General features: G+C 41.3%; 1 protein-coding gene across 3 annotated transcripts in view; it reads left to right on the plus strand.

The window, feature by feature from the left end:
* Positions 1-22,959, plus strand: part of hdac7a (histone deacetylase 7a) — a 256,002-nt gene that overhangs the window by 202,167 nt on the left and 30,876 nt on the right. For all 3 annotated transcript variants that reach the window (XM_061902483.1, XM_061902484.1, XM_061902482.1), the window contains exons 15-21: positions 1,636-1,756; positions 1,836-1,885; positions 3,758-3,865; positions 5,776-5,831; positions 5,913-6,000; positions 7,595-7,714; positions 7,781-7,878. In XM_061902483.1, the coding sequence (XP_061758467.1) occupies positions 1,636-1,756; positions 1,836-1,885; positions 3,758-3,865; positions 5,776-5,831; positions 5,913-6,000; positions 7,595-7,714; positions 7,781-7,878 (641 nt within the window). The remainder of the gene's footprint in view (positions 1-1,635; positions 1,757-1,835; positions 1,886-3,757; positions 3,866-5,775; positions 5,832-5,912; positions 6,001-7,594; positions 7,715-7,780; positions 7,879-22,959) is intronic.

Consider the following 22,959-nt stretch of genomic DNA (forward strand, 5'->3'; position numbering starts at 1 on the left):
GGTTCTCTACATGTGGTAGAGAACTGTGTTCGCTTGACCGCTCTGTTCCATATGAAAGCTTCGCAACAAACATAGAAACACCGGCTGTGTTTGTGTTGCTCCAGCCGGCCGAAATACACCGCTTTCCACCAACATCGTTCTTCTTTGACGTCTCCATTATTAATTGAAAAAATTTAAAAATATTCAGCAACACAGAAGTCCAGAATACTGTGTAATTATGCGATAAAAACAGACTACTTTTAGCCGTGATCCGTGCTGGTGGTCATCATTCCGAAATTGCAATTTAGTAAACTAAAAAGGCTGTATTGGCATGTGTTGCAATGTTAATAATTCATCATTGATATATAAACTATCAGACTGCGTGGTCGCTAGTAGTGGCTTTCAGTAGGACTTTAACCTTTTTGAAAATGTCAACGGTCTCTGCAGTCCTGAGGTTGTCCGAGTCAATCGTGTTCCACGGGTGGAGAACATGATTTGTTGGATTAATTGCATGTTTGTTAAGACATCGCAGGGTAAAAGCATGCATGGACATACCTTTTCTTTTGTTTTATTAGTTCATTCCCTGAAGATGTCGTGAATGTGAATTGTGAATTATATTTATATAGCGCTTTTCTCTAGTGACTCAAAGCGCTTTACATAGTGACACCCAATATCTAAGTTACATTTAATTTGCAGGCGGGCCGTCGGTTCTCTACATGTGGTAGAGAACCGTGTTCGCTTGACCGCTCTGTTCCATATGAAAGCTTCACAACAAACAAAGAAACACCAGCTGTGTTTGTGTTGCTCCAGTCTGCCGAAATACACCGCTTTCCACCAACATCGTTCTTCTTTGACGTCTCCATTATTCATTGAAAAAATTGCAAAAAGATTCAGCAACACAGAAGTCCAGAATACTGTGTAATTATGCGATGAAAACAGACTACTTTTAGCCGTGATCCGTGCTGGTGGTCATCATTCCGCGACGTTTTCCAAAGGATACTTTGTGGGAAATTTAAAATTGCAATTTAGTAAACTAAAGCGGCCGTATTGGCATGTGTTGCAATGTTAATATTTCATCATTGATATATAAACTATCAGACTGCGTGGTCGCTAGTAGTGGCTTTCAGTAGGACTTTAACCTTTTTGAAAATGTCAACGGTCTCTGCAGTCCTGAAGTTGTCCGAGTCAATCGTGTTCCACGGGTGGAGAACATGATTTGTTGGATTAATTGCATGTTTGTTAAGACATCGCAGGGTAAAAGCCTGCATGCATGGACATAAAGTATCTTTTCTTTTGTTTTATTAGTTCATTCCCTGAAGATGTTGTGAATGTGAATTGTGAATTATATTTATATAGCGCTTTTCTCTAGTGACTCAAAGCGCTTTACATGGTGAAACCCAATATCTAAGTTACATTTAAAGCAGTGTGGGTGGCACTGGGAGCAGGTGGGTAAAGTGTCTTGCCCAAGGACACAACGGCAGTGACTAGGATGGCACAAGCGGGAATCGAACCTGCAACTCTCAAGTTGCTGGCACGGCCACTCTAGCAACCGAGCTATGCCGCCCCATGTTGTTTCAAGAAATGCATAATAAGCCACCTTAAGGCCTTTCTTATACGTTTCCTCCACAAACACAATAATGTGATCATGGCCTACAGAGCATCCGCGGTCGTAAGGCCACCCTGGAAGAGCTGCAGTCCGTCCACAGTGAGCGCCACGTTCTGCTGTACGGCACCAACCCGCTCAACCGCCTCAAACTGGATAACCGCAAACTGGCAGGTATGTGGCAGCCATCACTTTTCATCTGTAATTCCTGCTATTACTATTCTGTTTCACATCTTAAATCCCGATCCTGCAGGAATCCTCTCCCAAAGGATGTTTGTTATGCTGCCATGCGGAGGCGTGGGGGTAAGTCTTCAGAAGTATTCACTGCAGGCACAAAACAAAGCATAAACAACAACGGCGCATGTTCTCTGCCATGGTGATAGAAAAGGTTTTGCGAGTAAAAAATGGCAAAGAAATCAACATAAAAAGACAGCTCTCTTGGCACAAAGATGACAGTTTATCACAACCTTCTGAGCGTGACTAATAAAGAGCAGCATGTCCACCGCTGAGGAATGAAAGTAATACAATTATTAGACCAGGTGGGCCATGATCACCTTTTTACTGCACATTTCAGTGGAACAACTAAGGATAGCAGCAATATGGATTTAATAGTGGGTATTCAAGATTTGGAAAGTAATGATTTTCAACCACCATGGTCTCTAAACTTGAAAGCCGTTAAGATTTACAAAAACATTAAATAGATTAGATTAGATAGTACTTTATTTATTCCGTCAGGAGAGTTCCTTCAGGAAAATTACAATTTTCAGCACAATCCCATTCAAGATCAGACAAACATTACAGGGAGACAGAACAGGATCGCTGACGGGTCTGCCGGCTTCCAGCGCCCCTTACAAAAAAGATGACATACAGGTAAACAAAATAAAAATGTAAAAAAAATCGGTCTTAGCCTAGGCCCTGGAGTGGGGGTGCAGACTGAGGCCAAGGGAACAAAATAGACTTCACTCAAACTACCAACTTTACATAAAAAAAAATCAGGTAAAACTTCCCTAGTATTCCTATTTTAAATTAAAATTATCATAAAATCGTGATGGATAACACTTTAAATTTATTTTATTATTATTTTTATTTATATATATATGTATATATAGTTTTTATTTTTATTTATTTATTTATTTTATTTCATTTATTTTTTTTAATTATTATTTATGTTTTTATTTAATTTTTTTAATTTACTTCTTTTTTTATGTGTATATAAAAATAAAAAATAAAAAAAATATATATATATGTATGCATATATATATATATATATATATATATATATATATATATATAGGCACTGCGATGAGATGGCAACTTGTCCAGGATGTACGCCCCCTTCCGCCCGATTGTAGCTGAAATAGGCACCAGCGTCCCTCACAACCCCAAAAGGGAATAAGCGGTAGAAAATGGATGGATGGATATATAAATATTTTTTTATTATTTTTATTATTATTATTTATTTGCTTTTTTATTTTATTTTAATAACTTTTTTTTTTTTAGATATGTGTATATAAAAATAACAGTTAGTGCTGCAAAGGCCTGAAATATATATATATATATATATACACATATATAATAGTCACTGCGATGAAGTGGCGACTTGTCCAGGGTGTACACCACCTTCCGCTCAATTGTAGCTGAGATAGGCACCAGTGCCTCCCGCGACCCTAAAAGGGAATAAGCGGTAGAAAATGGATGAATGGATGGATATACCTTATTTCCTTGAATTGCCGGCGGGGCGCTAATTAATTTAAAACCTCTTCTCACTCCTGCACTTACCAAAGGCATGCAGTAACAATTTGAGTGTGATGTAAGCTTGGACCTTAAATCCTACTGAATAGCTCTTAATCTTCTTCTCTTAATGCCATTTCAAATGATTGAAATCAGCCTCCTCCATTTTGAAAATGATGACAGTTGAAGTGTCACTCGTGACGTGACGAGTTTGACCCGGTGGTAATACTAAGCATGCGCTAATTATTTGGCGAAGTGAGTTAGACCCGGCGGTAATTCAAGGAAATACTGTATATATATTTTTTTTTGTGTTGTTGTTATTTATTTTTTTAATTTACCTTTATTATTTAGATATGTGTATATAAAAGTAACAGTTAGGAAGGTGCACAACGAGGCCTGGTGGACATAGCGCTGACTGAACTCTGATTGGCTGTCGTCCCTCAGGTGGACAACGACACCATCTGGAACGAGTCGCACACGTCCACGGCGTCACGCATGGCCGCCGGCAGTGTTGTCGAGCTGGCGGTCAGAGTGGCCAAGGGTGAGCTCAAGGTGAGGACGTCCACAATGTTGTCATCTAGTGGCTTTTACCCTCCTCCCAAAGACCAGATTGTTAAGTGAAGTTAAGTTAAGTTAAGTTAAGTTACTTCTGCAATGAAGCAAAGGGAGTCAGGAGCCAACTAAAGAGCTCTTATGAAATCATTCTGGGAGTTCTGTCCACTGCTGGCAGCTTTCTGTTCGTGTGGATCAACAATAACTAAATAAGTCCCTTCCAACCACTATCACACACCTGTATCCCCCATCTTACCTACGCTAAACTCACTACAAATTACACCAGGTGCACATCTGCCATCAAAAAGGATCCAGTTGAGTAGTTGCATGGCATGATTCAAAGTAAGAATTCCATTTCCTCCGACCCCGCCTTCTAAAGCCCTACAAAAAAGACACAAAAATATTACAACATACAGTACAGTTTTTTTGCTGTTTTCCTGTGTGTAGTGTTTCCTATATTCTTGTTGATTGTCATGAAACATACGGATGTACTTTGTGGACGCCGTCTGCTGCTCCACAGTAAGTCTTTGCTGTCGTCCAGCATCCTGTGTTTGTTTACTTTGTAGCCGGATCAGTTTTAGTTTTGTTCTGCTTAACCTTCACTAAGCTTCAATGGCTTTTCCTAGCGGCTCTCACCTTTTGTTTATTTTTGGTTTAAGCATTAGAGACCTTTTTACCTGCACGCTGCCTCCCGCATATTGTGATCATGACAAACCATGTTCCCACCGTCTACAAAGCAGTTAGTTACCTTTTTACCTGCACGCTGCTTCCCGCTGTCCTCTACGTATTGTGATCACGACAAACCATGTTTCCTGACATCCGCAAAGCAATTAGCTACCTTTTTACCTGCACGCTACCCCCCGCATATTGTGGTCATGACAAACCATGTTCCCACCGTCTACAAAGCAGTTAGTTACCTTTTTACCTGCACGCTGCTTCCCGCTGTCCTCTGCGTATTGTGATCACGACAAACCATGTTTGCTGACATCCGCAAAGCAATTAGCTACCTTTTTACCTGCACGCTACCCCCCGCATATTGTGATCATGACAAACCATGTTCCCACCGTCTACAAAGCAGTTAGTTACCTTTTTACCTGCACGCTGCTTCCCGCTGTTCTCTACGTATTGTGATCACGACAAACCATGTTCCTGACATCCGCAAAGCAATTAGCTACCGGCTGCCACCTACTGATATGGAAGAGTATTACACGGTTACTCTGCTCAGCTCTAGACCGCGCCGACACTCAACAACAACACATCATTTGCGAAAATATAATTACTGCTTTGCAAAAAAAAATATTTTTAACTCAATTAAGTGAAATAACATCATCTCCCACGGAACACCAGACAATATGTCACGACACTCTACTGTGCTGCGGCACAGTGGTTAAAAAACACTGTTTTAACCAATACTGTAACCAAAAAAACCTATTTTAAAACCTCCAAAGTCCTAGTGGCCACATGCGTGGACAGCACCTTTTAGCGCTTATTTCCAACATTGTGTACACTACTGAATTGGGGTCTTATGGCCACTTATGTGGACACTTATACTGCCATCTGGTGGTGTCAGAGGAGTATAACATACAATGGAATTTGGGAAAAAAAATTGTAAAAATAAGAATGAGCATGTCACTAAACATGAAGTACACATTTGTGTACTTATGGACTAAGTACATCATATCAAAAGACGATTCTTAGTTTTTATTGTAATTAGGGTCCAATAAGCCCAAATAGAAAAGAGAAATAAAAAAAAAGCATGTAAACAAACAGCTTGGGCCTTAAGAGGTTAAAGAATTACAGCAGGATTATGACATTCTAATGATTATTATATATAATAATAGACCTGCTCATGACTTTGCTGATGATTACAAAATGATTGGCCATAAGTGATTATCTTATTTTCCAAACAGAACGGCTTCGCTGTGGTCAGACCACCAGGGCACCATGCTGACCCTTCCAACCCAATGTAAGTGTTGACATGAGTAAAAACAACACACTCGAGTGTTATTTTCCTCGTTTTAACAGAGTGGCAATCTTGTCTCCTCAGGGGCTTCTGCTACTTTAACTCTGTGGCCATCGCTGCCAAACAGCTCCAACAGAAGCTCAGCGTCAGCAAAATCCTCATTGTGGATTGGGTAAGAAGCGCTTTGCTCCTTTGTGTGGCGTTCGGGTCCGTGGGACCCCTTTTCATTTTTTATTCAAAGAAAAATGATCAAATTAATTTTTCAAACTGAAACCCACTGACTTTGACTCCTTTTCTGTGAAGAACATATATCAGAATACATATTTAATGACTACACCCCTCCTACACATTTCTATTACATATAAGATGTCCGGTTCTACTGGACCTGGGGCTAATAGAAGTGTAGAAATTGATGTTCTGTGTAACATACACACTCACACACACACACATACGTGTATATATACAGTAGGCCTAGACAGGAGGAGTACAGAGTGTAGGTACAAAGAAAATCAGAGGGTCAAATGTGCGAGAAAATGAGAGCAGACAGTGTTGACAAACAATATTGGAAACGTGTACCCCACACACACACACACACACACACACACACACATGCAGCAGGCCTAGACAGGAGGAGTACAGAGTGTAGGTACAAAGAAAATCAGAGGGTCAAATGTGCGAGAAAATGAGAGCAGACAGTGTTGACAAACAATATTGGAACCGTGTACCCCACACACACACACACGCACGCACACACACACACACAGCAGCTAAACAGGAGGAGGACAGAGTGTAGGTACACAGAACATCAAAGGGTTAAATGTGCGAGAAAATGAGAGCAAATAGTGTTGACGAACAATGTTGCAACTATGTACCACACACACACACACACACACACACACACACACACACACGCTCACATCAGGCCTAGACGGGAGGAGGACAGAGTGTGGGTATATAGAACATCAGATGGTCAAATGTGCGAGAAAATGAGAGCACACAGGTTTGACAAACAATGTTGCAACCGTGTAACCCACACACACACACACACACACACACACACACACACACAGCAGGCTTAGACAGGAGGAGGACAGAGTGTAGGTACACAGAACATCAGAGGGTTAAATGTGCGAGAAAATGAGAGCAAATAGTGTTGACGAACAATGTTGCAACTATGTACCACACACACACACACACACACACACACACAGCAGGCCTAGACATGAGGAGGACAGAGTGTGGGTATATAGAACATCAGAGGGTCAAATGTGCGAGAAAATGAGAGCACACAGGTTCGACAAACAATGTTGCAACCGTGTACCACACACACATGCACACACACGCACACACACACACAAACACTCACACACAGCAGCCCTAGACAGGAGGAGGACAGAGTGTGGATATATAGAACATCAGAGGGTCAAATGTGCGAGAAAATGAGAGCAGACAGTGTTGACAAACAATGTTGCAACCGTGTACCACACACACACACACACACACACGCACAGCAGGCATAGAGAGGAGGACAGAGTGTGGGTACACAGAACATCAGAGGGTTAAATGTGCGAGAAAATGAGAGCAGACAGTGTTGACAAACAATGTTGCAACCGTGTAACACACACACACACACACACACACACACACAGCAGGCCTAGACAGGAGGAGGACAGAGTGTAGCTACACAGAACATCAGAAGATCAAATGTGCGAGACATGAATTAAAGAAGTCCATGCTGTTTATTGTTGTTGTGGTCTTGTCACCAGGATGTTCACCATGGTAACGGGACCCAGGAGGTTTTCTACAACGACCCCAGCGTCCTCTACCTCTCGCTTCACCGCTACGACCACGGCAACTTCTTTCCTGGCAGCGGCTCGCCGGCTGAGGTAGAGCGCGGCCGCACGTCTGCACGCACGCGTTAGACTCAGACTCAATCATTTTGGGGGTTTCAGGTGGGGTCCGGCAGCGGGGAGGGCTTCAACGTGAACGTGGCGTGGACAGGAGGACTGGAGCCTCCCATGGGGGACGCGGAGTACCTTGCAGCGTTCAGGTAGGACACCCGACACAATCCAACAGGCGGCCTTGACGCTCCGTACGGAACTGTAGGAACCCAAAGAAAGTCTGCGGGCGATAGTGTTTTCTATTGGGGCTTCAGTACTCTGGAATGTTCTAGCAGTAACAGTTAGAGATGATACCTCAGTAGAAGCATCTTTAAACTCTTTTGTATACTCTAGTCTTTATATAGACCCCCTTTTTAAACCAGTTGATCTGCCGTTTCTTTTCTGCTCTGGAGAGGGGGGACACAGATAATTCACTAGCTGTCTCTCACTATTATGTTAGATCCACTATGGACTGGACTCTCACTATTATGTTAGATCCACTATGGACTGGACTCTCACTATTATGTTAGATCCACTATGGACTGGACTCTCACTATTATGTTGGATCCACTATGGACTGGACTCTCACACTATTATGTTAGATCCACTATGGACTGGACTCTCACACTATTATGTTAGATCCACTATGGACTGGACTCTCACTATTATGTTAGATCCACTATGGACTGGACTCTCACTATTATGTAGATCCACTATGGACTGGACTCTCACACTATTATGTTAGATCCACTCGGGACTGGACTCTCACTATTATGTTAGATCCACTATGGACTGGACTCTCACTATTATGTTAGATCCTCTATGGACTGGACTCTCACTATTATGTTAGATCCACTATGGACTGGACTCTCACACTATTATGTTAGATCCACTATGGACTGGACTCTCACTATTATGTTAGATCCACCATGGACTGGACTCTCGCTATTATGTTAGATCCACTATGGACTGGACTCACACTATTATGTTAGATCCACTATGGACTGGACACTCACTATTATGTTAGATCCACTATGGACTGGACTCTCACTATTATGTTAGATCCACAATGGACTGGACTCTCACTATTATATTAGATCCACTATGGACTGGACTCTCACTATTATGTTAGATCCACTATGGACTGGACTCTCACTATTATGTTAGATCCACTATGGACTGGATTCTCACACTCTTATGTTAGATCCACTATGGACTGGACTCTCACACTATTATGTTAGATCCACTATGGACTGGACTCTCACACTATTATGTTAGATCCACTATGGACTGGACTCTTACTATTATGTTAGATCCACTATGGTCTGGACTTTCACTATTATGTTAGATCCACTATGGACTGGACTCTCACTATTATGTTGGATCCACTATGGACTGGACTCTCACTATTATGTTAGATCCACTATGGACTGGACTCTCACTATTATGTTAGATCCACTATGGACTGGACTCTCACTATTATGTTAGGTCCACTATGGACTGGACTCTCACTATTATGTTAGATCCACTATGGACTGGACTCTCACACTATTATGTTAGATCCACTATGGACTGGACTCTCACTATTATGTTAGATTGGACAGTCCATAGTGGATCTAACATAATAGTGAGAGTCCAGTCCATAGTGGATCTAACATAATAGTGAGAGAGTCCAGTCCATAGTGGATCTAACATAATAGTGAGAGTCCAGTCCATAGTGGATCTAACATAATAGTGAGAGTCCAGTCCATAGTGGATCTAACATAATAGTGAGAGTCTAGTCCATAGTGGGGCCAGCAGGAGATCATCCTGAGTGAACACAGGTCAGCAGTGAGTGGTCCACCCTGGGTGGCGACTTTGGACAGCTAGCGCCTCTTCTGTGGTCACTGAAACTGTGCCCCCCCTCTTTCCTTCGTGGAAGAGCAGAAAAGAAACGGCAGATCAACTGGTCTAAAAAGGGGGTCTATTTAAAGGCTAGAGTATACAAATGCGTTTTAAGATGGGACTTAAATGCTTCTACTGAGGTAGCATCTCTAACTGTTACTGCTAGAACATTCCAGAGTACTGGAGCCCCGATAGAAAACGCTCTATAGCCCGCAGACTTTCTTTGGGCTCTGGGAATCACTAATAAGCCGGAGTCCTTTGAACGCAGATTTCTTGTCGGGGTAGATAATATTTTTGAAAAACTATTAAAACCAAGATTCAGTGTTAATACTTCAATGGGCTCCGGGGCCCTAAGTAGTGGAAAAGTTGGGCCCCAATGTGAAAAAGGTTCGGAACCACTGTTGTAGAAGAAAGAGAAATGTAGGAGTTGATGACAGGATAGAAAAGTAAAAAGGAGGTGAGGCCAAAAACAAGAAAAACAAAACATGATGATGACCGCAATAAATGAACAGGAAACACAACAAAGCGTACAAAAGTCTTGGGTTTGTCCGCACAAAGCTGGATTATTTCAGTTAGAGGGCCGTGAACAGATGTCTGGCCCCTAAGGGGGGGCATGACAGACAATCATCGAGAACAACTGCTTTATGCCAAAAGGGGGGATTCTTTTCATAAGTCTGATTATTGTCATTCAAATTTGAACTTTGCAGTACAGATAAGAACAACATTTTGTTGCATTTTCTCTTGGTCGTGCAGGATGAAAGAGCAATGAAGTCCTCAAGCTACGTTTTTAAAAACTGAAGCTGTTCACTACAACTACCGTATTTCCTTGAATTGCCGCCGGGTATATAGTATGTGCCTGCCTAGAATTACTGCCGGGTCAAACTCGCTTCGCCAAATAATTAGCATTTGCCTAGAATATCCACCGGCTCAAACACGTCACGTCACGAGTGACACTTCACCTGTCATCATTTTCAAAATGGAGGCTGATTTCAATCATTTGAAATCGCATAAAGGGAAGAAGATAAAGAGCTATTCAGTAGGATTTAAGGTCCAAGCTATTAAATATGCTAAAAAGAACAGTAAGCAGCTATGTTTTATTAATATACCATAGCTGCGTGTGTCAAATATGAGTCATTAAATGACTCCCGCCTCCTGGTGGTAGAGGGCGCTAGTGATCCTTCTTGCGACTACTCGGCTGCAGAAGAAGTGACAATGAGTGACGTGATATGACACAGGGGGTGCACGACGGACCTTTTAGGATGTAACACCACTATGTAAACAACCGGGCTGAAATAAAGCATGTTCCAGTCCTAAATACCCAGTCTATTATTTATACAATAACACTTCATGGTGCAAAGCGGTGGGATAAAGAGATAACCCACGGATTAGAACGGGAGGGGGAGTTGTCCGAGGGATATTCTGCCGTCGCCCGCACTTGAGGAGCCGAGCTAACTGATAGCAGCGGTCTGATAGCAGTTTTCTAAACTGGACTTTCAATGGAAGCAGTAGGTAATAAAGGAAGATCTCCATCTTTTAAAACTGAAGAAAGATAAGGAAGACTTCTATAAACAAGTTATCGATGCTTTTGATCAGAAGGAGCTGCGCATGGACTTCATTTATAAGTAAAGGTAAGACCATAATAACGTTTTTTTTATTAAATGTGCTTTTCATGATGGTATCCTTACATCACACTCAAATTTTTACTGCAGGCCTTTGGTAAGTGCCGGAGTGAGAAGAGGTTTTAAATGAATTAGCGCCCCGGCGGCAATTCAAGGAAATACGGTATTGTATTTTCTAGATAAAATGCTCACCGCCGCCTTGCAACATTTTACAGTGCAGCCCGCCCAGCTACTTCCTGTTTGGTTTTCTAAAGCAGCCCAAGTCTCAACGCGATACCTTTGATGCATTTCAGTGCGCTGGTCGTCACGGGAATATATCTTCTCGTGGCCTCCAATGACATCATGGATGCTGGTAATTGTGCGATAATTGGTTCTGCTCCATGTCAGCGCTGCCTTTGACGCCGGTGATCGTCAAAATCCTTGTAGGCCGGCTGAGGGACTGGCTGGGCGTTTCAGGGACAACATTCCAATGCTTTAAATCATATTTGGCAGATTGTACTTTCTCTGTGGCTGTTGGCCCGTGTAAGTCATGCGGGGGGCCCCAGGGTTCACTTTTGGGGCCTCAGCATGTTTCCACTCAGAGATGTCATTAGGAACTTTGAAGATTTCCAACACTGAACCATTTATTAAATGAGACAAGAAGCAAGGAATCAAGCGGAGACAGAGTTCAATTTTTCTCATGAGGAGAAACGTTTGGGGCTGCACACTCAGTTACAGTCTCCCACCACGCTCTGAGGGACAGTCCCACGCTCTCCTCTACTTATTCGGGAGTTCCCTAGTTAACATCAAGGAGGCCACCTCTAAAGTGGATCTAACATAATAGCGAGAGTCCAGTCCATAGTGGATCTAACATAATAGCGAGAGTCCAGTCCATAGTGGATCTAACATAATAGTGTGAGTCCAGTCCATAGTGGATTTAACATAACAGTGAGAGTCCAGTCCATAGTGGATCCAACATAATAGTAAGAGTCCAGTCCATAGTGGATCTAACATAATAGCGAGAGTCCAGTCCATAGTGGATCTAACATAATAGTAAGAGTCCAGTCCATAGTGGATCTAACATAATAGTGTGAGTCCAGTCCATAGTGGATTTAACATAACAGTGAGAGTCCAGTCCATAGTGGATCTAACATAATAGTAAGAGTCCAGTCCATAGTGGATCTAACATAATAGCGAGAGTCCAGTCCATAGTGGATCTAACATAATAGTAAGAGTCCAGTCCATAGTGGATCTAACATAATAGCGAGAGTCCAGTCCATAGTGGATCTAACATAATAGTAAGAGTCCAGTCCATAGTGGATCTAACATAATAGTGAGAGTCCAGTCCATAGTGGATCTAACATAATAGTGTGAGAGTCCAGTCCATAGTGGATCTAACATAATAGTGAGAGTCCAGTCCATAGTGGATCTAACATAATAGTGTGAGAGTCCAGTCCATAGTGGATCTAACATAATAGTGAGAGTCCAGTCCATAGTGGATCTAACATAATAGTGAGAGTCCAGTCCATAGTGGATCTAACATAATAGTGTGAGAGTCCAGTCCATAGTGGATTTAACATAACAGTGAGAGTCCAGTCCATAGTGGATCTAACATAATAGCGAGAGTCCAGTCCATAGTGGATCTAACATAATAGTAAGAGTCCAGTCCATAGTGGATATAACATAATAGTGAGAGTCCAGTCCATAGTGGATCTAACATAATAGTGTGAGTCCAGTCCATAGTGGATCTAACATAATAGTAAGAGTCCAGTCCATAGTGGATCTAACATAATAGTGAGAGTCCAGTCCATAGTGGATCTAACGTAATAGCGAGAGTCCAGTCCATAGTGGATCTAACATAATAGTAAGAGTCCAGTCCATAGTGGATCTAACATAATAGTGTGAGTCCAGTCCATAGTGGATCTAACATAATAGTGAGAGTCCAGTCCATAGTGGATCTAACATAATAGTGAGAGTCCAGTCCATAGTGGATCTAACATAATAGTGAGAGTCCAGTCCATAGTGGATTTAACATAACAGTGAGAGTCCAGTCCATAGTGGATCTAACATAATAGTAAGAGTCCAGTCCATAGTGGATCTAACATAATAGCGAGAGTCCAGTCCATAGTGGATCTAACATAATAGTAAGAGTCCAGTCCATAGTGGATCTAACATAATAGTGTGAGAGTCCAGTCCATAGTGGATTTAACATAACAGTGAGAGTCCAGTCCATAGTGGATCTAACATAATAGTGAGAGACAGCTAGTGAATTATCTGTGTCCCCCCTCTCCAGAGCAGAAAAGAAACGGCAGATCAACTGGTCTAAAAAGGGGGTCTATTTAAAGGGTAAAGTATACAAATGAGTTTTAAGATGCTGTGTTGGATCCGCTTTGGACTGGACTCTCGCGACTGTGTTGGATCCATTATGGATTGAACTTTCACAGTATCATGTTAGACCCGCTCGACATCCATTGCTTTCCTCCTCTCCAAGGTTCTCATAGTCATTATTGTCACCGATGTCCCACTGGGTGTGAGTTTTCCTTGCCCTTATGTGGGCCTACCGACGATGTCATTGTGGTTTGTGCAGCCCTTTGAGACACTAGTGATTTAGGGCTATATAAGTAAACATTGATTGATTGATTGATTAAATGCTTCTACTGAGGTAGCATCTCTAACTGTTACTGCTAGAACATTCCAGAGTACTGGAGCCCCAATAGGTGACACGTATTATGCAAGCAGCCCCAGTATCACAATATGTGATTACTCAGAATGCAAATGTGCTTGAGCTCGAGATTTGGCCCTGGCTCCGCTTTGTCTGGGTGTTGTCGTCTTATCTTCGTTGAGGCACTCGAAGTCCATAGCGGGCTGGAGGACAAAAACTGCTGCTGCGAGTCAACTTGCAGTGGAAGATAACAAGTTGTGTGCGTTTGCATGGATAGAACAGTCCAACTTGAGCACAATTGATAATAACTATAGCAACGGCCTTTAAGCATAAGAGTTGTGTGATAACTTATACATAATTATTCTAACAAAGGTGCAGTGGAACTTCGATTTACGAACGTAATTGGTCCTCGAACATGGTTTGTAAATAGAAGTCTGTACAGTGAAGCAAATTTCTCTACAATAAATCATGTTAATATGAATGATGGGTTCCAGCCTTCACAAAAGTCCATATTTTAGTGAAGTTTTGTACACTTTGAACACATTCTTAAAGTGCTCTAAGTTACTGTACGTCAAACAAACTCAACAGGGAGGTGATGGATCACTTTTCTATTTAATAATGGGATGTCTTTTGGAGGCCCTATTTTCAGACAGTTTGGTGTATTTAGGTGAGGCAGAGGGTTCCAGCAGGGGTTCCCGGGGAATTGGAAGGCCTTTTGGGGCCCTATTTTTTTAGACAGTTTGGCGTATTTAGGTGAGGCAGAGGGTTCCAGTAGGTGTTCCCGGGGAATTGGAAGGCCTTTTGGGGCCCTATTTTCAGACAGTTTGGCCTATTTTGGTGAGGCAGAGGGTTCCAGCAGGTGTTCGCGGGGAATGGGAGGCCTTTTGGAGCACTATTTTCAGACAGTTTGGCGTATTTAGGTGAGGCAGAGGGTTCCAGCAGGTGTTCCCAGGGAATGGGAGGCCTTTTGGGGCCCTATTTTCAGACAGTTTGGCCTATTTTGGTGAGGCAGAGGGTTCCAGCAGGTGTTCCCGGGGAATTGGAAGGCCTTTCAGGGGCCCTATTTTCAGACAGTTTGGCGTATTTAGGTGACGCAGAGGGTTCCAGCAGGTGTTCCCAGGGAATGGGAGGCCTTTTGGGGCGCTATTTTCAGACAGTTTGGCCTATTTTGGTGAGGCAGAGGGTTCCAGCAGGTGTTCGCGGGGAATGGGAGGCCTTTCAGGGGCCCTATTTTCAGACAGTTTGGCGTATTTAGGTGACGCAGAGGGTTCCAGCAGGTGTTCCCAGGGAATGGGAGGCCTTTTGGGGCCCTATTTTCAGACAGTTTGGCCTATTTTGGTGAGGCAGAGGGTTCCAGCAGGTGTTCCCGGGGAATTGGAAGGCCTTTTGGGGCCCTATTTTCAGACAGTTTGGCGTATTTTGGTGAGGCAGAGGGTTCCAGCAGGTGTTCGCGGGGAATGGGAGGCCTTTTGGAGCACTATTTTCAGACAGTTTGGCGTATTTAGGTGAGGCAGAGGGTTCCAGCAGGTGTTCGCGGGGAATGGGAGGCCTTTCAGGGGCCCTATTTTCAGACAGTTTGGCGTATTTAGGTGAGGCAGAGGGTTCCAGCAGGTGTTCCCAGGGTATGGGAGGCCTTTCAGGGGCCCTATTTTCAGACAGTTTGGCGTATTTAGGTGAGGCAGAGGGTTCCAGCAGGTGTTCCCAGGGTATGGGAGGCCTTTCAGGGGCCCTATTTTCAGACACTTTGGCGTATTTAGGTGAGGCAGAGGGTTCCAGCAGGTGTACCCGGGGAATGGGAGGCCTTTCAGGGGCCCTATTTTCAGACAGTTTGGCGTATTTAGGTGAGGCAGAGGGTTCCAGCAGGTGTTCGCGGGGAATGGGAGGCCTTTCAGGGGCCCTATTTTCAGACAGTTTGGCGTATTTAGGTGAGGCAGAGGGTTCCAGCAGGTGTTCCCAGGGTATGGGAGGCCTTTCAGGGGCCCTATTTTCAGACAGTTTGGCGTATTTAGGTGACGCAGAGGGTTCCAGCAGGTGTTCCCAGGGTATGGGAGGCCTTTCAGGGGCCCTATTTTCAGACAGTTTGGCGTATTTAGGTGAGGCAGAGGGTTCCAGCAGGTGTTCCCGGGGAATTGGAAGGCCTTTTGGGGCGCTATTTTCAGACAGTTTGATGTATTTAGGTAAGGCAGCGTTCGAGCAGGTGTCCCCGGGAAATGGGAGGCCTTTTGGTGCCCTATTTTTTTAGACAGTTTGGCTTATTTTGGTGAGGCAGAGGGTTACAGCAGGTGTTCGCGGGGAATGGGAGGCCTTTTGGAGCACTATTTTCAGACAGTTAGGCGTATTTAGGTGAGGCAGAGGGTTCCAGCAGGTGTTCCCGGGGAATTGGAAGGCCTTTTGGGGCCCTATTTTCAGACAGTTTGGCCTATTTTGGTGAGGCAGAGGGTTCCAGCAGGTGTCCTCAGGGTATTGGAAGGCCTTTTGGGGCCCTATTTTCAGACAGTTAGGCGTATTTAGGTGAGGAGAGGGCTCACACACTGATGGCGGGAGCTGCCATGCAAGGCGCTAACCAGGACCCATCAGGAGCAAGGGTGCAGTGTCTTGCTCAGGACACAACGGACGTGACTAGGATGGTAGAATGTGGGGATCGAACCAGGAACCCTCAGATTGCTAGCACGGCCACTCTCCCAACTTCACCACGCTGACCCCTTAAGCCACTATTAGGCTGATTTACTCACAAAATATGATGACTAAGAGTTATATTTTGGTGGAGGTTCTGTAAATTGTGAAGAGACTTGGGGATTTTGTTCACTTTTTATGCCAGTGTGTGTTAGCCTAGAAACATGTTATGCTAGGACATGTTTAGGTTCTTTTCATATTTATCCACTCACTCAGTGTGTGTGTATATATATATATATATATATATATAACTATATATATATATATATATATATATAGTTATATATATCATGTACTTACTTTTAGGCAGCAAACGTAGTTAGTCTGATAAAATAGCACCATCTGCTGGTTCGTGTAAAGTGCTGATGTGTGCGTGTGTGTTCGTGCGTGTGTGTGCGTGCGAGTATGTGTGCGTGTGTGCATCCATGTGTGTGTGCTTGCTGGTGTGTGTGCGTGCATGTGTGTGTATGCGTGCGTTTATGTGTGTGCGTGTGCATGTATGTGCGCGCGCGTGTGCATGTATGTGCGTGCGCATGTGCGTGTGTGTGCGCGCGTGTGTGCGTGTGTGCGCGCGCGTGTGTGTGTTCGTGCAGGCTTGTGCGCGCGCGCGTGCGTGCGAGTATGTGTGCATGCATGCGTGTGTGTGCGTGCGTGTGTGTTTGCTTGTGTGTGTGTGTGTTTGTGCAGGCTTGGGTGCGTGTGCGTGCGCGTGCATGTGTCTGCTTGTAAGTGTGTGTGCGAGTGTAAGTGCGTGTGTGAGTACGTGCGTGCGAGTGTGTGTTCACGCGTGTGTGTGTGTGTTTGCTAGTGTGTGTGTGCGTGCGTGCGTGTGTTCTTGTAAGTGTGTGTGCGTGCGTGCGTGCCTGTATGTTTGTGTGTGTGCGTGTGCGCGTGTGTGTGTACATGTGTCTGTGCATAAGTGTGTGTGTGCTTGTGTGTGTATATTTGTACGTGTGTGCGTGCGTGCGTGTGTGTTTGTACGTGTGTGCGTTTGTACATGCGTGTGTGTTTTCTTGTGTGTGTGTGTGTGTGCGTGTGTGTGTATGTTTTTGTGTGTGCGCGTGTGTGTGTACATGTGTGCGTTTGTGCTTGTGTGTGTGTGTTTGTACGTGTTTGTGCTTGGTTGTGTGCGTGCGTGTGTGTGCGTGCGCGCGTGTGTGTACGTGTGTGCGTTTGTGCTTGTGTGTTTGTGTGTGTGTGTTTGCACGTGTGTGCATTTGTGCTTGTGTGTGTGTGTGTGTGTGTGCGTGCGTGCGTGCGTGTGTTTGTACGTGTGTGTGTGCATGTGTGTGTGTATGTGTGTGCGTGCGTGTGTGTTTTCTTGTGTGTGTGTGCGCGTGTGTTTATGTTTGTGTGTGCGCGTGTGTGTGTGTGCGTTTGTGCTTGTGTGCGTGTTTGTACGTGTGTTTGTGCTTGTGTGTGTGCGTGTGCGCGTGTGCGCGTGTGTGTGTACGTGCGTTTGTGCATATGTGTGTGTGTGTGTGTGTGGAACATTAGAGCCATCAAGTTGTGTGATTGCCAACATGATTAATTGTAACATTATAAAATAGTAAAATAAATTATTGTTTGTCAATCCTCAGAGAATCCAATGAACATTTTGTTCCACGCTTGATTTAAAAATAAAATAAAAACAATTGGGTCAAATGACAAGTGACAGCACTTTATTCCTCCAAGTCATGTATTCATCATGAGTGAGCCAGAGGAACACAACACAGTTTGACAATACTCTGACGTCCATGATTGATCATCACTCTCCTTGTGCACAACATGCGTCATGCAGCCCCCCCCCCCCAATAACTTCTAGGCAGTGGAGCGCTACTTCCTGCACGCCGGCTGGCTAATGGCCATTTGCGGGTGGTTGGCAGCAATAAAGTTTCAAGTGGAAGACTTTCTGCCTGGTCTGGATGCGCCTCAGCCTCAGAGGAAAACTGGCAAGCGCCAACTGACTGGAAAAAGGGTTGTTAGGGTGCTTATCTTGCAGACATTGTTGGAAGTAGCGGGGTCTCGTCTACAAAGTGCAGTAACTACTCAGCAATTATTCTTCTCACTTCCTGTCGTTAGTGCACACCAGCAGGAATACACCAACACTATTCCACTTTTATGCTCATCTTCTTACTGAAATCATGCAATTGTTTTAACCAGGTAATACTTTTTTATGGGAAAATGAACGTAAATCTCTTATCTGTTCAGTTTTGTGCTAGTCTTGCAGTTTTACTTTGAAAAGTGACATGTTAGCAAAATACTGCATGGTGACTTACAAACCCTGTTTCCATATGAGTTGGGAAATTGTGTTAGATGTAAATATAAACAGAATACAATGATTTGCAAATCCTTTTCAAGCCATATTCAGTTGAATATGCTACAAAGACAACATATTTGATGTTCAAACTCATAAACTTTATTTTTTTTTTGCAAATAATCATTAACTTGGAATTTCATGGCTGCAACACATGCCAAAGTAGTTGGGAAAGGGCATGTTCACCACTGTGTTACATCACCTTTTCTTTTAACAACTTCTTTGTCACGTGTTGCTGGCATCAAATTCTAAAGTTAATGATTATTTGCTCTCAAAAAAAATGTTTATGAGTTTGAACATCAAATATGTTGTCTTTGTAGCATATTCAACTGAATATGGCTTGAAAAGGATTTGCAAATCATTGTATTCTGTTTGTATTTACATCTAACATATTTTCCCAACTCCTATGGAAACAGGGTTTGTAAGTCACCATGCAGTATTTTGCTAACATGTCACTTTTCAAAGTAAAACTGGAAGACTTGCAGAAAACTGAACAGATAAGAGATTTACGTTCATTTTCCCATAAAAAAGTATTGCCTGGTAAAAACAATTGCATGATTTTAGTAAGAAGATGAGCATAAAAGTGGAATAATGTACAATGGCCTGGTGTAGTCCTGCTGGTGTGCACTAAAAAATAACTTCTACCCAGAGCTTTTCTTCCTATCACACACGTATTTCTCCAAAAACAGGTTTTTTAATAAAAGAGGGGTATTCTTAAATTCAGGTCAATACGGCGGTATGAATAATGATGTGAATAATGCTGTATAATAGACTGTATTTATATTATTCACATGTGAATAATGCTGTATAATAGACTTTATTAATATTATTCACATGTGAATAATGCTGTATAATAGACTGTATTTATATTATTCACATGTGAATAATGCTGTATAATAGACTGTATTTATATTATTCACATGTGAATAATGCTGTATAATAGACTGTATTTATATTACTCACATGTGAATAATGCTGTATAATAGACTGTATTTATATTATTCACATGTGAATAATGCTGTATAATAGACTGTATTTATATTATTGACTTGTGAATAATGCTGTATAATAGACTGTATTTATATTATTCACATGTGAATAATGCTGTATAATAGACTGTATTTATATTATTCACATGTGAATAAAGCTGGATAATTGACTGTATTTATATTATTCACTTGTGAATAATGCTGTATAATAGACTGTATTTATATTATTCACATGTTAAAAACACCTGCGTGTTTATTGTCTATTGTGAGTGAATTGTGGTGCTGAATTTCTTGTATAAAAAATACATATATATATATATATATATATATATATATATATATATATAAATCCCCTGCTAATAATGAAATGGTGAGTGTAACTAGGTGATAATACGTCCATGTGAGTGGTGGCCTTTTCATAACAAAACATGTTTTCCTACCCCTCTCTTCCAAGAAGAACGTTCTGAGGAACACATTTCCATGCAGACTAAAATGTGTGTTGACTTCAGAGCTGCATTGTTGTCCTTAATTCTCAAGCATTCTTTTGTAAGCAGACTTCAAGTCTTCATCTCCTGCAAGGACACATCTTTGATTGTTGACCACCCCCTTCTTTCTGTGGCTTTTATGCTACGTCTACTTGTGGTTACATATGTGTGTGTGTGTGTGTGTGTGTGTGTGTGTGTGTGTGTGTGTGTGTGTGTGTGTGTGTGTGTGTGTGTGTGTGTGTGTGTGTGTGTGTGTGTGTGTGTGTGTGTGTGTGTGTGTGTGTTCTTATAATTCTACCCTTCTTGAGACATCAAGAAGGAAGTGCTCCCCCTCTGGTCAACATATGTAATAACAAGTGTGTGTAAGAAATTGAAATGTGCCCCCTTTGGCCAAAATTATTTAAAAAATACAAATGTAGAGACACACTGTAACAACTTGAAGTAAATAATGACGATTAAAAACCAATTACAAAAAAAAAAATTAAGTAATAGCAGTGTTTTTTTTTTACAGTGTGTCGACTTTTTCTTATCAAATTGGGAACAATTTCTCATATTCTTTCTGTTTCTGTAATGCAATATTTTCCTGTAAAATTATTACTTTTTTATGTAAAATGGTGACATTTGTCATATAAAATGTCGACTTGTATCACTACATTGCCGATTTTTTTGTTTTTCTTGTAAAATAGTGACATTTTTTGAGTAAAATGATGCCTTTTGTCATCATTTTGCCAAGTAAAATTCCGATTATTATAATTATATTGCCAACATTTTAAAGTTTACTTATGAAATTGTGACTTTTCTCGGGTAAAATGACGACTCTTTTCATAAAATTGCCAAAATTCCGAAGTTTTCTTATAAAATTGTGACTTTTGTCGTGTAAAATGACGACTCTTTTCATAAAATTGCCAAATTTCCAACATTTTCTTATAAAATTGTGACTTTTGTCGCGTAAAATGACGACTCTTTTCATAAAATTGCCAAAATTCTGAAGTTTTCTTATAAAATTGTGACTTTTGTTGCGTAAAATGATGACTTTTTTCATAAAATTGCCAAAAATCCGAAGTTTTCTTATAAAATTGTGACTTTTGTCTCGTAAAATGACGACTCTTTTCATAAAATTGCCAAAATTCTGAAGTTTTCTCATAAAATTGTGACTTTTGTCGCGTAAAATGATGACTCTTTTCATAAAATTGCCCAAATTTTAAGCTTTTCTTATAAAATTGTGACTTTTGTCGCATAAAATGACGAGTCTTTTCATAAAATTGCCAAAATTCTGAAATTTTCTTATAAAATTGTGACTTTTGACGCGTAAAATGATGACTCTTTTCATAAAATTGCCAAAAATCCGACGTTTTCTTATAAAATTGTGACTTTTGTCGCGTAAAATGACGACTCTTTTCATAAAATTGCCAAAAATCTGAAGTTTTTATATAAAATTGTGACTTTTCTCGGGTAAAACGACGACTCTTTTCATAAAATTGCCAAAAATCCGAAGTTTTCTTATAAAATTGTGACTTTTGTCGCGTAAAATGACGACTCTTTTCATAAAATTGCCAAAATTCTGAAGTTTTCTTATAAAATTGTGACTTTTGTCGGGGAAAATGATGACTCTTTTCATAAAATTGCCAAAATTCTGAAGTTTTCTTATAAAATTGTAACTTTTGTCGCGTAAAATTACGACTCTTTTCATAAAATTGCGAAAAATCCGAAGTTTTCTTATAAAATTGTGACTTTTGTCGAGTAAAATGATGACTCTTTTCATAAAATTGCCAAAATTTTGAAGTTTTCTTATAAAATTGTGACTTTTTTCGGGTAAAATGACGACTCTTTTCATAAAATTGCCAAAATTCTGAAGTTTTCTTATAAAATTGTGACTTTTGTCGCGTAAAATGACGACTCTTTTCATAAAATTGCCAAAAATCCGAAGTTTTCTTATAAAATTGGGACTTTTGTCGCGGAAAATGACGACTCTTTTCATAAAATTGCCAAAAATCCAAAGTTTTCTTATAAAATTGTGACTTTTGTCGCGTAAAATGATGACTCTTTTCATAAAATTGCCAAAAATCCAAAGTTTTCTTATAAAATTGTGACTTTTGTCGCGTAAAATGACGACTCTTTTCATAAAATTGCCAAAATTCCGAAGTTTTCTTATAAAATTGTGACTTTTGTCGCGTAAAATGACGACTCTTTTCATAAAATTGCCAAAATTTTGAAGTTTTCTTATAAAATTGCGACTTTTGTCGGGTAAAATGACGACTCTTTTCATAAAATTGCCAAAATTCTGAAGTTTTCTTATAAAATTGTGACTTTTGTCGCGTAAAATGACGACTCTTTTCATAAAATTGCCAAAAATCCGAAGTTTTCTTATAAAATTGTGACTTTTGTCGGGTAAAATGACGACTCTTTTCATAAAATTGCCAAAATTCTGAAGTTTTCTTATAAAATTGTGACTTTTGTCGCGTAAAATGATGACTCTTTTCATAAAATTGCCAAAATCGGAAGTTTTCTTATAAAATTGTGACTTGTCGGGTAAAAGATGACTCTTTTCATAAAATTGCCAAAATTCTGAAGTTTTCTTACAAAATTGTGACTTTTGTCGCGTAAAATGACGACTCTTTTCATAAAATTGCCAAAATTCTGAATTTTTCTTATAAAATTGTGACT

The sequence above is a fragment of the Nerophis ophidion genome, linkage group LG06 (genome assembly GCF_033978795.1).
Source record: "Nerophis ophidion isolate RoL-2023_Sa linkage group LG06, RoL_Noph_v1.0, whole genome shotgun sequence".
Classification (NCBI taxonomy): Eukaryota; Metazoa; Chordata; class Actinopteri; order Syngnathiformes; family Syngnathidae; genus Nerophis; species Nerophis ophidion.